The 17,055-nt window shown below is 51.7% G+C and overlaps 7 protein-coding genes across 7 annotated transcripts; 3 read left to right on the forward strand and 4 right to left on the reverse strand.

The window, feature by feature from the left end:
* Window positions 1-217: 217 nt before the first annotated feature.
* Window positions 218-3,383, reverse strand: A1O3_00909 (uncharacterized protein; the record flags this gene model as incomplete). Its single annotated transcript, XM_007731059.1, has 5 exons — window positions 218-2,550; window positions 2,606-2,696; window positions 2,787-3,065; window positions 3,114-3,206; window positions 3,255-3,383. 5 exons carry the CDS (start codon window positions 3,381-3,383, stop codon window positions 218-220), a joined length of 2,925 nt encoding a protein of 974 aa, XP_007729249.1.
* A 428-nt stretch (window positions 3,384-3,811) lies between these two features.
* A1O3_00910 (small nuclear ribonucleoprotein E) lies at window positions 3,812-4,201 on the forward strand (the record flags this gene model as incomplete). Its single annotated transcript, XM_007731060.1, has 3 exons — window positions 3,812-3,958; window positions 4,006-4,096; window positions 4,149-4,201. 3 exons carry the CDS (start codon window positions 3,812-3,814, stop codon window positions 4,199-4,201), a joined length of 291 nt encoding a protein of 96 aa, XP_007729250.1.
* A 132-nt stretch (window positions 4,202-4,333) lies between these two features.
* On the reverse strand, window positions 4,334-5,125 carry A1O3_00911 (uncharacterized protein; the record flags this gene model as incomplete). Its single annotated transcript, XM_007731061.1, has 3 exons — window positions 4,334-4,434; window positions 4,487-4,981; window positions 5,029-5,125. 3 exons carry the CDS (start codon window positions 5,123-5,125, stop codon window positions 4,334-4,336), a joined length of 693 nt encoding a protein of 230 aa, XP_007729251.1.
* Window positions 5,126-5,639: 514 nt separating this feature from the next.
* A1O3_00912 (uncharacterized protein) lies at window positions 5,640-6,559 on the forward strand (the record flags this gene model as incomplete). The annotated part of the gene is made up of 3 exons (XM_007731062.1): window positions 5,640-5,765; window positions 5,828-5,942; window positions 6,042-6,559. The coding sequence occupies 3 exons, from the start codon at window positions 5,640-5,642 to the stop codon at window positions 6,557-6,559; spliced, it is 759 nt and encodes a 252-aa protein (XP_007729252.1).
* A 1,033-nt stretch (window positions 6,560-7,592) lies between these two features.
* A1O3_00913 (uncharacterized protein) lies at window positions 7,593-8,024 on the reverse strand (the record flags this gene model as incomplete). The annotated part of the gene is made up of 2 exons (XM_007731063.1): window positions 7,593-7,870; window positions 7,976-8,024. Coding segments are annotated over 2 exons (327 nt in total), but the record flags the coding sequence as incomplete, so codon positions are not given.
* A 2,894-nt stretch (window positions 8,025-10,918) lies between these two features.
* On the forward strand, window positions 10,919-14,318 carry A1O3_00914 (uncharacterized protein; the record flags this gene model as incomplete). Its single annotated transcript, XM_007731064.1, has 2 exons — window positions 10,919-11,150; window positions 11,203-14,318. The coding sequence occupies 2 exons, from the start codon at window positions 10,919-10,921 to the stop codon at window positions 14,316-14,318; spliced, it is 3,348 nt and encodes a 1,115-aa protein (XP_007729254.1).
* Window positions 14,319-15,614: 1,296 nt separating this feature from the next.
* On the reverse strand, window positions 15,615-17,047 carry A1O3_00915 (uncharacterized protein; the record flags this gene model as incomplete). The annotated part of the gene is made up of 3 exons (XM_007731065.1): window positions 15,615-15,805; window positions 16,034-16,256; window positions 16,514-17,047. 3 exons carry the CDS (start codon window positions 17,045-17,047, stop codon window positions 15,615-15,617), a joined length of 948 nt encoding a protein of 315 aa, XP_007729255.1.
* Window positions 17,048-17,055: the final 8 nt, after the last annotated feature.

Genomic DNA, 17,055 nt, shown 5'->3' on the forward strand with positions numbered 1-17,055 from the left:
TCTTGATGTATAGGTCGCAACCCAGCAAGAGGAAATTGGTATCTAGTCGTCGTACAGCATCCTCAACTAGCTCCTCATCCGTTGATTGCCAGTGCTGGGTCTGAGGGGTGATAATGATGGTGGAAAACTGGGCTCGACTCGGGTGCGGCGATGACCTGGGATGGCTGCATAGCACACTTTGATACGAGCATTTCATCCTCTTTCTTAGCTGGCAGGTTCATCCGCTAAATCTGAATCTCGTCGCTTCCAATCTGCCTAAGCCCTCCCGCGGTGCCACATTCCTCCGTCGGTACGAATTGGTAAAATCCTGGAGCAGTACCCTCACTTTCCGCAGCTCGTTCTGTTGGAGTTTGTCGCTGATACCTTTCATCAGTTTGTTGGCCTCGGCCGGCTTTAAGGTGCCGACAGGTAGGAGTTGCAGGGTTCCTTGGACCCACTGGGCTGCAGCCTGAGGTTCCAGGTTGAACAGAGTAAGCAGAATGGCAGAAGCGTCGGGAAAGCAATCCTCTGGAAAGCTGAACATCATGCCTGTCAAAACTCGGTGCACCAGCTCTTGTCCAACAGAATTGAGGACTTGCTTCACGGCGGTCCGAACTTCAAGAGGGTTCGCAGCCGTAGGCTCTCCGTTCGGTCCGTTCAGGTTGGATACCGGTGGGTTCTCAAAGCCGAAATCCAGAAAATCTCGCAAGAATAGCAATGCCGCTTGGATCGGTTCCAAGGACTGTAGCGTCAGAGCTGTCAAAGATGCTTGGACCATTGGGAGTGCCAGGTCTGAAGTAATCGTCTTGGTGGGATAGAACCGAACAGCATCAGAAGCAAGCCGGAAGAAGTCCTCGATCACATCGGGAAGTTCAACCGGCTGCAGTTCTGTCAGGATCTTGAAAAAGACAGTTGATTGCTGAGCGAAGAATCGGAAGACGTTCTCACTGGTCGCTTCGTCGACGAATTCTACGCCGTATGAAAACTCCCGGATCACGGCATCCGTCGCCCAGAGGAAACACCCTTGTCTCGACGCTTGAAATCCCTCAGCGATGCTCGTGGCTAACGTAGGGAGGAGGGGAGCAGTTGCGGTTCGGTAGGAAATGACCATGGTTCGATAACATTTGCAAACCCGTTCCAGAATCGGTATTGATCTTGTAAAGTGCTTCGCGATGCCGGAGAGCGCCGGTAGAATCTCTTGACAATATTTGACCGCCGGGTTCTCCTCGGACGGCGATACGTAAGGTTGAACGCAGTCGAAAAAGATTGTTACCAATCCTAGATAGTCAGCGACAACCTTCTCGGCACTCTCGTCTTTCGCATGTGATGCAAAAGAAACCACTCTGTTCATGACAGGGTCGCAGAACATCTTGAGGCTTTCATAGATCTTCCCAACAGGTTGCACGGCCACAACTGCCGCAACCCCTTCAGTGACCTCTTCCTGACTTGATGGTTTGAGCTTGTCGATGACACTTTCGTAGAACTGATGGAGCTGAGGGATATGATGACCGAGCAGCTTAGAGCAGTCATTGCCGAGGAATCTGAAAGCTAAAGCTGCTGCCTGCACGACTTCCTGAGAGTTGTGACTGAACCCGGAGATGACATAATTGAGCTGTGCCTCGAGGGTCTCGGGATGCTGAGCTGTCCATTCAGTGTAGCGAGCCAGCGCCATGATTGCTTGAAATTTTAGCTTCTCGTGGTCGGGGACAGTGGTCAGAAGTGGTATGACTTGAGGAAGCACCGAGCTTTCCTCGGGGCCGACCATCCGTCCCATCGCCCTCAAACTGAACAAAGGCGCTTCAAGTTCTTGCCAGTGTGGTACATTGGTGCCCGAAACTAGAGAGGCGTACTTTTGACCCCAACTCTGTATCAGGGCAAAGGCCTTGGTAAGGCACTGTGTGACGCCAATAACTTCACAGCAGTCCTTCAGAACATCGCCCATGTTGTGTCTGAAGCCCCGGAATTTATCTTCCTGCTCTCTGTCGCCATCAAATAAGTCCTGTTCATCTCCATCTTCAGGCGTAGGGTATTCGAGGTGCTTGATCATGATATCCACCAGTTTCGAGTATAGGTCTGCCAACGATGCTCGAGCTGGCATATACTTTTCCAGGGTTATACATTGCTTGAGCTCGAACCAGAAAACAAAGGTGACGGAGATGGCTTCCCGATCCTGATCGCGCATACAACATTCCAGGACGCATTCGACGATGTCTCGGAATTCTGTGGGCATACGCGCAATCAGAACTACCCAAGCCTCGCCGGCCTCTGCGAATAGTCTCGTAATGCCTTTCATGAGATCGTGGTCTTCCATCGAGGCGGCTTGTAATATCATCGGTCTCAGATTGACGATCCGCGGATAAAGGACTCGAATGACACTCTGTGATTCGTCGACATCTCGCGTGTCTCTGAACATGGCGCAAAGGCAATCCACTGCAGCTTCAAACGAGTCAGTGTCGTTAAGGGCCTCGATGATTTCGTTCAACAGAGGCGAATTCACAACGTCGGTGATTGGGATTTCTCGTAGCCATGACGCTATACACGAATATAATCGAGGGTTGTGAGATGCTTGTGCTAATCCACGTCAGTATCCCAGCGCTCGTGAGCAAAATCAAGCGTGTATACTTACTCGACGACTGTGCGTACGACACCAGAAGATTCAAGACCTGAGCGGCGTTATCCTCAAGGAGTTCCTTGGTCCTATCGGCAAGTTCCTCTTCCTAGATTGTAATGCTGTATTAGACTGTGATCGGTGGCCAGGATGGTGTTGCTGTCAAGCCGAACATCAAAGGCTGCGCAGTCGAACATACTGAAAGGTTGATTTTGCGGCCTTCTGTGACCTCTTCTGGTAGGATTCGCAGGAAGTCGAGTAGACAATCTCCGCCATCGCTACTGGTACCGACAGCCGATCCTACTGTGCTTAAAACGTCCTTCCATGATGTCAATTGAATTGCCAAACGTGCAAGGCATACAGAAAGTTGTGTTCGGATCGGTCTCGGACCAGAGATATAGAGCTGAAGTAAAGAAAGGAGTGAATCACGGAGCGGCGTCAGAGCATCCTCGGGTAGTTGATGTAGGTCGTAGGTGATCTACCTCAGTCAGTGAGTGAAAGACGGTACTTGGTGTACTTGTCATACCTTTCCCTTCAGAGTTGTGGCAGCGAACAATCTCGCTTCGACCGGTGCTGAGGTATCTCGTAGAATGGCGTGCGTAGTATTCCATGCTTCAGACTGTTGCCAGATGAGTGTTTGTCCAAAATACTTCATCGCTATACCAACCGATTTTTGGAATGTCTCAAGAAACTCATGAGCCTCAGATTTTTGTTTACTGGCAACATTGCTTTGCATAGTGGCCAGCGCCGTGAGAACCGGCGCATAGCCGCTGGCTGCGTCTATTCTATCGGCCATGGTGTGATGGAGGGGTAAGCGAGAGGCTTGCAGCCTGGTATTCAGGACAGGACCGTGATTGTTGTCATTCGGTGCTGAGGCGACCGAGGCTGATGTGGCAGATGAAAGAGGAAAAATTCGTGGAGATGTGTTCCAAGGCAACTTGGTGATGTGTGATGTGCCTGCGGTCAGAGGGTGTTTTTGTGAATGACTTCTTCAGGTTGGAAGGACTGCGATTTGATGGCGCCAAAACTTCGCCCACTTTTCTGCAGCCTTCCTCCGCAATTGATTTACAGGCCTACCGTTGCAGCAAAATTGAGATTGTCCACCACAAAGATCACGACCGCATCTTGACTACCAAGTACAAACGGAGCGCCTCCTTCCTCAGCTCGGATCAGAACGAACATCACGCCTGCGGCAGTCAGAACTCCGGTATCTGCCTATCCACAATGGTCGGTCGCGACGGCGGTGGTGGTGGTGGTCGCAAAACCCTTCTTGCACCAATTCATTTCATCTTCAGCCTTCTACAAAAGCGCTCGACGGTGTTAATATGGCTCTATGAAAATCTACACACGCGTATTGAGGGCAAAATCAGGGTAAGGAGCTGCGAGCGGCTGTAGCAGACCAAGCTGATTTGGAACAGGGCTTCGATGAATTCATGAACCTTGTCATTGACGATGCGATCGAAGTACAATTAGCCACGAGAGATGCTCCAGAAAAGAGGCGACAGCTCGGTAAGATTTGGGACAATATTCCAGTACGAGATCCAAGGCTGATTAGATTCAGGACAAATCTTGCTCAAAGGAGACAACGTCTCGTTGATCCAGTCTTTGAGTTGAAAAGATCGATTTGAGGATTATCCTGCCAGTGCACCCAGCCACAGCATCACTTGTGTCAGATTTGAGCAGACTAAAAATTCGATGGAGCAAGGAGGACTTCTTGCAGAAAAGAAAAGGTCTTCTTTCCCGCCGTCAGCTGTTGGCTACTACCACTTGATCAACTTTCCAGTCATGCTCATTGACAGGGATGGTTTCTCCTGGCGGTAGCATTTGCTGAAGAAGAGCGATTCCGACTACAAATAAGTTATGAGTCGGTGAGTTACGAAGGAAGGCCGGAATGCTTACCCAGGTGTGGCATGTTCCCTCCAGCTCCGCTGGAATCGAGCGCGTTCTTATAAGTTTGAAGATACCGGTCATAGAATCCTTTGCCGTGGCCGAGACGACAGTGATCTCGGTCAAAGGCAACCGAAGGCAAGAAGATGAGGTCGAGAATTGGGTAGCGATTCTGACCATCCGGAGGCGCTTTCGAGATACCAATCCCCCCGAGAGCATTTCTCCTTCTTTCAACAGAGTCTCTGGAAATGGATGGAATTCCCCAAGCATCTGGCTTCAACGAGTAAAAGTCGTCCTTGTCTTGCAACTGCAACATGTCCATGACCCTTGACTTCGGAATTTCTCCTGGATGAAGATAAGGAACAAATACAGACTTTCCGTCATCGAAAGCTTGTAGCACAATATCGCGAGTCGAGACTTCCCTTCCGGGCATTGACAGAAATATTGCTATAGATTTGGCATGCTGGTATGCAGGCAGTTCCAATACACGCTTGGTGATAACCGTCGCTTTTCCCATCAGTGTCGAAACTACTATACTGGCTAGGATCTCCTACACTGTCTTTCAATCTCCTCAGGGTCTAGTTTTCTGATTTCCTGCCCAATTCGCCTTCGTAGCGAGGTTTTTTGCTCACTAGAAGCGATTGTCGACATTGTGCGCAGCCACCACGGAGAAGACTTTGGCTTCATCGAAGTTAAAACGCGTCCGTAGGCTGGTCGCATCGGCACATGGTGGACCAACAGGCTGGTCGAGCACGCTTAATGGTGGCTTCTGTAGAGCGGCAACGGGCGTTGATATGCTGATCTTCTTGTACCGTGCAGGCAGAGCTGATCTTACTAAACGCAGAAGCTATTTTTGTATTCGTGGAAGGTTGAACCCGAAAGGATTGTGTGGAAGACGAATCAAAGGAGAGCGTTCCGGTGAAAATGAGCGGTAGGAGTTGCTGGTAGAGAGGACTTGCGCCTGCGCCCCAGTCGGGCAATCCGCACACGCCTCAGCCTCCGCGTCGACGCCTAGTCCCTCCGTTCTCAGGGTTAGAAAACAAGCAGCCAGACTGCCAGACTGCAGTGTGAAACACCGACCTCCTTGCACTGCCTATTTCGTTGCTTCGAGCACGGTGTTCCTCTTCCGTCACACCTTTCACTTCGTACAACAAGACATGCAAACATGCTACCCTCGATAAAAACAGTCGCACTCTTTTCTCTGGGCCTGGCTGCCCTGGCGAGAGCGCAGTATGATACGGCGCTCGTCGGCACATGGACTACCAAGTCGAAGAAAGTCATGACTGGACCAGTGAGTCACATACCTCGATTGTCGATGATAGAGCATATCTGTATTGACACATCTCGTCAAAGGGCTTTTACGATCCCGTCGCCGACAGGTTGATCGAACCTGATCTAACCGGGATTTCATACTCCTTTACAAGCGATGGCTACTACGAGGAGGCTTACTACAGGGCCATCCCAAATCGTACGTTCATTCTTTCCTCTCAAGCGTTAAGGATGCATCGACTCTATCCTCGATCCGTCTCCAGGCATGTCAAAATACCAACTAATACGCATTCTCCAGCGGCGACACCACACTGCCCCTCCGCGATCATGCAATGGCAACACGGCACCTACTCCCTTCCGGGCAATGGAAGCCTTGTCATGCAACCCTTTGGTGTCGATGGGCGCCAACTGACCTCCTCCCCCTGTTCCTACGATCGATCGATCTACGTTCGCTACGAGCAATCCGAATTGATGAAGTCTTACCAAGTCATGACAGACCCGTACCACAATGTACCGCGACTCAATCTTTACAAATTCGACGGCTCGCCTATGCAGCCCATGTACCTCGCCGCATCTCCTCCACAGATGCTGCCAACGCAGACTCTGAACCCTACATCTACCCCCAAATCGACGGGTAAGAGCCGCGTGAAGAGAATGGAAGGGGGCGACGGGGGTACGCAGGAAAGACTGGTCGGCATGAACAAAGACCCCTTCATTCCTCCTAAGGAACCATACAATGCAGACCATTGGTGGTGGGCTGGCGTAGGGCTGACAGCTCTTGGAACAGCGCTGTACATGATACCCACGTCTACCTAAAGCCGCAAACATGCCGATGTGGCGTTCAATTGGATCTATAGGGCGCTGTGGGATGATTGGAGAGCGGTAGCACTGTGTCTTTGCATCTTCTTTTCTTGGCGGCGTCGGGAACCGGCCGAACAAGGGCTACTGTTCGTTGGTCATGGATACGGAGCAGGCATTCGAGCGGCGTATGATAGAGACGGGCGCTGAAGGTTGCGATTTCACTGGCACTGGAGTTCTGCATTACAGCAGGATTTCTGAGGCAAAATAATGGACACAGAATGGCTTCGTTTGCGAAGGTTGAATGTCGAGAAGGTCAAGGGGCACTCGTGGGTTTGATTTTCAACACCGTGCTATACGCACGAAAGCGAGAGTGACCATATAGGTCTGCTTTGCATGTCATCTCTTGAAAGAAGTGGGGACTCAACTCTTTGCGATGTATAAGAGTGATGAGATTTGGTACCTTTATGTTCCTTAAATATCCGTACCTTTACTCAAATCTGGAATAGAGCACTGGCCCAGCTATCCATTCCGTGTCTTTATGTACCGGTCTCTTCAAGTCTTCTTTGCTTATGTTGTCCATTCCAGATCTTCAATACAGTACCTCTTCCCATGCCATATACATACTCCACTATCAATTACAGTGGAAGGTGGGATGAGGTCCCATATGTCACTCCGTCAGACTGTCGGTTTAGGGAGCTCCTCACACAAGAGGACAGCTATTTGGAGGCAATTGACTACCTTTCGGAAAGTGAGATTCCAAGGGTGACGGATTCGGCAAAAGCCAGATGCCGGAGAGGCTGCAAGTGTGGTGCCTTTAGTCAGAGCGACCGTCTACTTTCCTCAATTTCAAGTTGTCGATATCGACATCTTTCAAGACACGCACCTAACACGGGCTGTTAGGCTCGGTCTTACGTAAATTGCCCTATTTCAACAAGAGCCGGTGAGGAGCGAGGGGAAGGGGGGGCAGGTATTGGAGGGTAAATCTGGAAGAGTGCTGTGCTGCTTTGGAAGAACAAAGTCGCCCCTTCAACTGACTCCACGGCAACCAGTCAAGAATTGTAGATTGGTTTCGTCCCGTGGATTTGTAATGCAAAGGGCAGAGCATGAGCCTATTCAAAGTACTGACATTGATGGCGCGATTGTCGCCGAAGAAGTTTGCATGCGTGCTCTTCCCGCCAATGCTGGTTCCGCAGGTCGGGCAAAACGTATGGGCGATTCTCTTCTGGCCGAAGGTGTAGGTCGTCATTTCGTCTAAACCGCTCTCCCAGGAGATGTTTGACTCGAGCGGGTATACCATCAAAGAGCCGTTTCTGTGGCAGATGGAGCCTAGATCAATGAAAGTCAGTGTCGGCCATTATAGAGCCGAGACTCTCCTTTCTCAGAGGCACACGCATCAAAGGCGAAAGCGCGGATTGGGTAGGACCAACTCACAGTTACAGCTAGTCACTGGTCCATCTTCAACGGGAGGGGAGAGCTTCATGGTGAATCTGATCGAGGTCAGGCCTGCGTTGCTCCGACAATCCAGGATGACCGTGCCCTACCTGACTTTCCCGCAGTGACAAGAACCCTCGTAGATCTTTGACTTCGGTTTCGTAGAATTAGAGACACTGGCCATATTCGTATTACGCCTCTCTTGACCGCTGGTTTGTGACGAGTTCAATGTTTTAGTAGGTGAACCAATCACTTGGTGTTATAAATAGGTCTTGACGGTGGTCTTGGAGAGCCCTGTCCTATGGATTGTCACTCCTAACGCCGCACTAACCTCGACCTCCTTCTACCTGGGTTCAACGGAGTGGGAGTCTGTCCTTTAGTCGTCGGTCGGCGTTCTTCTCAGACCGCTCCGGTAGCTCGATGAGATTCGGTTCGTACAAGGAAGATAATGTGACAGGATGGTAATGATCTGGGCCCTAGAGTGAGGCGAAATCTGCTGAGAGCTGATCTGGTACTTTCTCCTCGAGAACAGGCAGCCACACGACCTCTTAGTTGAGCAGAGAGCGAGGCCTAGAGAGACGAGCGAGTGGCGGGAAAGGAAGCATGGCGTTGCATTAGCCTCGAAACCCGGCTGATTGGAGTAGCGGGACAAAGTATGGGGAAGCAACGCCGCAGGGAGGGGAACTTGGACCCGATCACCACTCAACAAAAACCTGCCTGGTGCATCCTTCCAATCCACGGCGGTGTGATTGCATGCTGTGAACGATATTGCGCTGACAAATTGTGTAGCACTGGGCCCCCTTCGCAGTTTTCCAGCTCAATCTCGGGCGTCTGATGGACTTTAAACCTCCCTGAGCATGAACTTACAAGAGAAGAGAAACGAACTCTTGAAGAACATCGTTAGGACTCATCTGTCAGGGCGAAAGACAATTGTGTCATCTGTGTTACTTAAGATCTTGCAAGGATGTTGATTAGGAATTAGAACTCGTGGAAGGAATCGAGGATCGGGCTGCTGAGGATGGGAGTCTGATTCATTCGCGGCTAAGCGAGCCTCGTTGTGTATAGGCAATGTCGGTAGGACAAGATGAAAGCTTGTCGTGCCATGTCGTGTCATGTCGCGCAATGGTGTGATTACCACTCAAAGGACAGTCTATTGCGAGCGAATACGCGTTCGAGAAGCCAGGAAATGTGTTAATGTAACCGAGTGGTTGGCCCCAAGAACCACGCTATGCGGAACAACTCCGAGTATCCGTGCAGTGGTGAGCCAGGCTTGAAGCGGGGGATGCAGGGAGAAACAAAGCGTGGGGAAGCAGTATATGTCACTTGTCGTGAGGCTGGAAGTAATGCGCCAGTTGAAAATCGAGGTGGCATACAAATGCTATTCCAGATGCAACTTTCAGATACAGTTAAGGCAGCTAAAGTTCACGGTCACTCGGTAGCTAAAGGCGTGCCGTGCGGGAGGCGAACGGGAGATAAACGGCCGAACAGACGGTACTAGTTGGAGCCTGTTGGAGCCTGGAGACTGGAGACTGGAGCCTGGAGACTGGAGACTGGAGCCTGGAGCCTGGAGGTGCTCTTCGAGTTGAAGAACAAAGTCCAAACCTGAGAGCGACCTACTGCAACTGTTATCCAGCTGCTGGCACAATGGCCTGTAATTCCCTCAAAAATTTCTTCTTGCTAATATAGGTACCTAGTTGTTGTAACATACTGAATCAACCGCTGCCAGAAGCTCGACGCTGCTTGCTTCGGCCACCAGGGTCCCCTTAACTGGCTTGGGCCTAGAGGCTTATTTAGTTACCTTCCCCCGCTTACTGCGGGCACCTCACGGGATTCCTAAAGTGCTTAAGGGCCCCTTTCGGGCCTCCTTAGCCCCTAGAACAATCATGACCTGCAATTCGCCGGGCTGCAACCCGGCCCGACTCTTGTGCTGTCAGCGTGCAGGTCGCCCCGCTTATAACATGCAGTGTGTGACGGCAGCTCGCTAGCAGCCAGGCCTCTTCCCCTCCAGTAAAGCGCCATGACCCGCTCCGGAACTACCCTCGGGGGCTGCTCTGCCTCTCACCACTTCTCCCTGCGACACACCACTACTTGACTATTACACCACCAACCCCTCCGACCCTTCTCCCTCGTATTCTATTCCACTCGGGCGACTCATTCTACACCAGCTCACATCCCACGCACCTGTCTACCTCCTACAATCCCCCGTCTTTTGTGGTTGCTCGCTGACTGGCCAATGCACTCCGCACTGCACCACCAACTTCGCATTACCAGATTGATTTAGTGAACCTCCCACCATCGGACATCGCAATCGAGCGAGACCCAACTGTAACCTGAACCCATAGCCTGGCATGCCCGACATCCGCCCAGAAGCAAAACCAGCATAATTCTAAGGCCATCACCAGCGTTGAACCCTTCCATATTTGCCACAGGCCATGAGGAGCAGCAAAAGCAATCAGTCCTCTCTCCATTCCGCACCAGCCTTGCCTGCAGAAGTCACCTGAACTTGCTCGTTCTGTGTCGCGTTCTGGTACCTGCATTAAAGAGAGCCGCCCGTCGCTTCTGTCTGTATCCCGCATCTCCTCCCACATCACGGTCACCCCCTCGTCCTAGGCTGCACAATAGTCGTCCATCGTTGTTGACCAGAGTGCCGGAACCCTACCATTGACGTTAGAAGCCAGCGGTTTGGAGAAGTGCAGTCTGCCATACCAGCATCCGCCCTGTCGAGTACTCCTCAGCCCAGTCGCGCCACACCATCCTCCGCGAGCCACTATAGTGGCCACAGTGATTGTGCACGTTCAAGATTGTCTACTTCGTTCAAACACAAGCACGAGGACTTTCCGCTACTGACGGTTCCCTCCCAATAATAACGCATACCCATGATATTCTCTGACGCGGCTGCCTACCCATCAAGTCTCGGAAAAACCGAGACCTACGTTTGTTGCCATGGCGGCCGCAGACGTCTCCTCGAACAAGAAACAGAACATGGGCGCACCGAACGGGTCGTTCCAAGATCATCAGGTTGATCAGGATAACATTGGCAACGGTCCTGGAGAGCCGACCAAGAAGAGAAGGAAAGTCGCAAAGCCAAATCCGGACAAGAAATACGAGTGTAAGCACGAGGGCTGTGGTAAAAGCTACTCTCGCGCAGAGCATCTCTACAGACACCAGCTCAATCGTGAGTTCTCTCCGGAGACCTTGGTGACTCGGCCGTTCTGATTCCTGCATAGATACTCCAAAGACCATTTACCGTTGCGACTATCCTGAGTGTAGCCGGTATTTCGTGAGGCAAGATCTGTGCATTCGTCACCGAGAGCGCCACACCACTCATGGATCTCAGTTGCATAAACGAGATGCCTTTGCACAGAGTAATCCAAAAGCTATTCCTATTCCTCAAGCCCCTGCCCATCAACCCCAGCAACCACCAAACTACCCAATGTCCGCACCGAAGCTGAAAAGCCCTGAACAAGAGGGCCGATCCGTTGCTGGCTCCGCTGGATATCCTATCGACACCCCCAGCGGCCTCAAACAGCGTTCTACCAAGTCCAGCAATACAGTGTCGCCGTCGACGGCATCGACAGAACCTCGATATCATCCTCCAACACCACAGACAGCCATTGCTGGACCAACAGCCCCCCTGCACCGGACCAGCAGCACGGAGAGTAATCCCTTGAGTCCCATCCAAAAACAAGCTATGCCCACATGGCCTCTTGCTTTGCGCAGGCAGAGCTTCAACACCGAGGGGTTGAATAGGTCTCAGGCCTCATATACCCAAACGCAATCAAGGGATGGAACCTCCGGGGCCCCCGTCCCTGCATCTCCTGTTCGCCAATACTCGTCGTCATCTGCACCCACTTTTGCGCACGAGGGACCTAACCCCCATGAAAACCTGGACAGGACCTCCTCTAATGGTTTTGTCCAGCCAGCCGCCATAGTATCTTCCTACGCCTCTGCGGTCTATCAGCCGGCAGAAGTATCCCGGACAGGAGACGCCGCCTTTGCCGCGGCCGTCTCTCATGGCCTCACCCGGAGCGATCCATACCCCTACGCTATCCTGAACGGCGGCATATCTACTGGTGACTTGAACAGTGCTTACGGATATCCTGTCTTTGGGATAGACGAGTACACCCAGACACCTTACTCAGGTGCAGACTTTTTCACGCAATGGCTCTTTAACGACAGCCAGTCGGGATCCAAAAGCTTCTCTCCTCCGAACTACGTATCCGGTTACGGTGGTCAGGACCAATCACAGACACAGGGGCCTTACTTTTCACATAGCCCTACGTCCAGCAATAGCTACCCTGCACATGTAGGGCAACACCATCCAATGAGCGTTACCAGTATTCTCGATACTACCGCCACCAGTCAATACATAATGTCCGAGTCAAAACGGCAAGAACTCCTGGATCTGATGCAGAGTCAATTCATCGAGCGCCCTCACGACGCAGTCAAGAAGCGAAAGGACTCGGTGTTCGAGGGTGACCTTGACAGCGACGGCCATATCTTGAGTCTAAGGATGATGCACACGTACATCGGTTCTTACTGGTACCATCAACATGCTCAACTGCCTATCTTACACAAGCCCACCTTTTCGGCCGACCGAACGCCCAATCTGTTGCTCCTTGCCGTCATTGCGATAGGCGCGGCAACGTTGGACAAAGCTTATGGCACGTCTCTCACCGACTCCGCCGCGGAATTCGCCAACTTTGTTGCGTGGCATGTGAGATGGGAGATCGTACGGGATGCGGATTTTAGACCTCCGGCCAAACTCTGGGTCTTCCAAACTCTGCTACTCATCGAAGTTTACGAGAAAATGTATGCGACCAGGGCGTTGCACGAGAGAGCCCATATCCACCATGACTCCACCTTGACCCTGATGCGGCGAGGCAGTTCCCTGCTGGGTCGGTCCGCATCCGATTCACCCCCAAGTCTTCGGGGTGACCAGGATAATGGCAAGATTTCTGTGCCGTTTTCCGGGCACGAATCTTCCAAATCCGAAGAGGCTTGGTATCGTTGGGTCACTACCGAGGCCACTCGTCGAGCTGCCTTTGCCGCATTTGTGATCGATTCCATTCACGCAACAATGTTTGGGCACGCAGCAAAAATGGTTGCGCATGAAATGCGGCTACCATTGCCATGTGATGAAGGTCTTTGGTCGGCTGTATCTCCTGCAGAAGCCGGTAGAGTCCAGTTAGCGTTGCAAACCAATGGTGTCAAACCGACCATGTTTCTCGACGGTCTGAAAAAGACGCTGAATGGTCAAAGAGTGAGGACAAACTCCTTTGGCCGCACCATAATCATGGCCGGTCTATTGTCGGTTTCGTGGCACATGACACAACGAGACCTGCAAATTTCCTCGCTAGGACCTCGAACAGCAACCTCATTCGGAGGACCCGATAAATGGAAGGGAGTTCTGCTGCGAGCATTTGACAACTGGAAGCGGGATTTTGACGAAGCCCTTGCAGAAGCAACTCCGGCACCAACGTCGCCTCTGCGAACCCCTGCGGTACCGGTCCACGGTCTCCTCCGACCGGTTGACGATGAAAACATTTTCGAGTCACGCACAGTTCTGCATCATCTCGCCCACATTGCCGCTCATGTGGATGTGCTTGATTGCCAAGTGTTTGCGGGAGCAAATCGACTTCTAGGGCGTTCCATCACTCCCAAAGACTACAGTGTGATTAGGGAGAAGATCGAACGATGGGCAACAAAGGCTTCGGCCAGAGATGCCGCCTTTTATGCTCTCAAGTTTATCGTCCAGGTTCTCATCCCACCGGATGAAGGTATAGACGGTATCAACAGCCGGTTATATGGCCACGCAAGTCCTATCTTGCCTCAGGCCTTTGAGCACAACCAGTATATTGCTCGAGATGACTTTCTGTTAAATCGCCCTTGGGTCCTCTACATTTCGGCATTGGTCGTCTGGTGCTATGGATTTGCTCTCGAAGGCCCTATCAAACCTCCTCCCAAAGAAGAAGATTTCATAACATACCGGCAGAAAGAGCAAGACATGAAAGACTACCTCGATCGAGTAGCTGGGGTTCGAGCACCCGATGATCTCGAGACCGTGAAAGGCAAGAATCGATGCCTAGGCCTTTTGATGATTCTGAAGGAGTCCTTTGAGAGTACACGATGGGAACTGACGCATGAAGCTGCAGGATTGTTGGGCAATGCCTGTCTGAAGCTACGAGGCGTTGATTCCGATGTTCTTGTCGTTGGTGGTCTGGAGTTTTCTAATGGAGGCTCGAATGGGTATAGCCATGGAGACGGACACCATTCTCGTTCTGCTCATTCGCGCCAGGAGAGTCGGGACCATATGACTGTGGCGAATGCGGCGAGAGTTTAGGCTTCGACCTAATGACTTTGGCCTGCTTGCCAACGGCTGTTTTGGGCGACTTGACTTGCCTATCGGCTTAACATTTGTTTTTTTCCTGGGCGGGCACTTGTTTGGGCATTGGGAGACGACTGGTAATGAGGGCATCCTTGCCAGAGACTTTCTCGGCTGCACAGTGTGGCGCCAGCATGGGCATCGCGTCGACACACTCCGGGCTTTATCACTTGGATGGTTGGGGGACTCTGCGTAACGAAGTGATGAACTCACTGCGGTTGGATTTCTGTTTTTGGGGTGTTCTCAGAGTACACGTCCAAACACTTCAGCTGTCGTGGCCTTCTTTTGTTGTACTGTGCTAGGGGGATTACTTTCTGGATCACCTGTTTGTGCGATTGACGATATACGTGTGGATTTTGTTTTGTTTTTTGCTTTCCAGCAGGCGGCCATCTGATACCCTTTCTGTTGTGACTTTTGTCACTTTGCTTTGTTTCTGTTATATTCTGAATTGTGCAGGTTTGGTATTGTGGTTGATATTGCGGTTGTGGTTGTGGTTGTGTTGATTGCTTTCTCTCGAGTATCGATTGAGCATGTTCTAAGTTTGTCCTCTTCCTCGTGGCCAACATGCCCGGTCTTTACTATATGCATATACACGCACATATATACATACCTACCTATCTGAGCTGTGGATCTCTAATCTAGTCCTCCGGAGTTGGTAGTCAGCATTCAAGCGACGATCACTGGTCATGCCTGATTATCACAGACGTGTACTTGTCCTAGTTATCACAGATGTATACGTGTCCTATTATGTAGCTCCTTGATTCGAATTTCGCAGGATTAGGTTACATATGTAGTTTGCAGCCGTGGAAAGTTGATGTCTGAGATAGAGGAGCGCAGTGATTGAGTGGACATATACAGACACAGCTGTACACAGACACAGACACAGACACAGACATAGACACAGACACAGGACACCTTCAATTATATATATTCTTCCGTATAGTCTGAATCCAAGAGTCCGAGACGGACCGACGATGTCGTCGTGCCCCTGAACGTCTGAGCCAGACGTGTCCGCCAGTGCGGTGCGGTGCGGTGCGTGTCACGGAATGGAAATAATGCAGAGACACCAAAGGCACCCTTTTTGGGATGGCACATCTCATCTTGTCTGAAGTTTCTTTCCCCGTCCCATCCAATGCATTGCATGACATTCTCTATTCTGTCCTAAACTATGGCATTCTGTCCTGTCCTATCCCATGTACTCCCTGTAAGGCTGATAAGTTCGAAGACCTTGTTTCCCATGTACTTCTATAAAGGCTAATAAGTTCGAAGACCTTGATTAAGGCCGACAATGGAAGCGCGAAGCCAATTAGGATCCTCATCGAAGCGTTTGCGGAGCTCGCCGGACGACAATTCATCGACGTCCCACGAGGCCCAGACGAAGCGGCCATGCAGGAAGGAGGCGTTTTCGCTGGCAAGCCAGACGGCGAAGGCACCACAAAGCTCATCTGAATAGCAAAGGGCGGCTGGGTCAGCCTAATGTGTCTATGATATTCTGTGTGGGATGTGCAAGAAGGGAGAGCAGTAGAAGGGAGAGCAGTAGAAGGGAGAGCAGTAGAAGGGAGAGTAGTGGAAGTTGGCAATGATATTGACAAAGTAAGATAGGATGATAGGATAAGATGGGATGGTATGGTATGGTATTAGAATCATGGGACGATACAGGGCGGAGCACTCACCACTGTCAAACAGGTCAGGCGACAAACCCAGTGACTTCCAGCCATCGTTCCAGATCAGGCCGGGATGGAAACTGACGACCTGGACTTTCTCGCGCGGAGCATCCTGCGCGAGGAGCTGGAACAGTAGCGTGCCACTCAGTTTCGACAAGGTATAAGCGGGACGTTCGGCCACCCCAGGGTGGGTGGTGGAATGGATAGAGGCGGTAGAGACATTGATGATGAACTGGGCGCATGATAATACGTCAGTCCTGGTCCAGTCTCTTCGACATGAATAAAACCCAATTGTGGCAAAGAAAGACAAAAGACAAGCACCATCCTCGCGGAGTGCCCCGTTCACCATCCTCCCGAAAACGGGGGACTCCGCGAGGATGTGTGGACGAATGATAGTACTGTAACAACGGGGATGGGAGAGGATAGGAGGGGAAGGATGGGAACGAGTAGGAGAAGGCTAGGTTAGACGGTGGCAACGCATTGCATTACCTTTCGGGACTCTCCTGGCTGGGCGTAGAACTTCTCGGCGAGATATAACGGAGCCTTGACGTTGGTCTCGACTTGAGACCAGACTTCATCCGTGCCCAGCTCAAGCATGGGCTTCGGCTCGGTGGTTTTGGCGACGTTGGCGACATAGACGTCGACAGTGATGCCCTGGGCCGCGATCTCTTTCCAGACCGCATCGACCTCGGCCGTATTGACGACATCACAGGGATAGGTGACGATTTTGGTGCCGCTGCCGACGGTTTTCGCCTCTTCCTCGAGCCGGGAAGCGGCGTCTGCGAGCACTTGAGCACGACGGCCCAGGATGATGATGGTTTTGGCCGAGGCGCGCACGAAGGCTCGCGCAATCGCAAATCCGACACCGGTGCCGCCGCCGGTGACGAGGACCACTCTTCCCGCCTGGCTCAACTCGGGTCTCGACGGTGAGATGGCTGGATAGGGCTCTCGACGGACGGTGGTCGTGAGGTCGGTGCGGGACATACCGGCCAGCATTTCTGCTATTTCTGCTAGGGTCGACATGGTCACGG

Source organism: Capronia epimyces (assembly GCF_000585565.1).
Source record: "Capronia epimyces CBS 606.96 chromosome Unknown aczIQ-supercont1.1, whole genome shotgun sequence".
NCBI classification, from domain to species: Eukaryota; Fungi; Ascomycota; class Eurotiomycetes; order Chaetothyriales; family Herpotrichiellaceae; genus Capronia; species Capronia epimyces.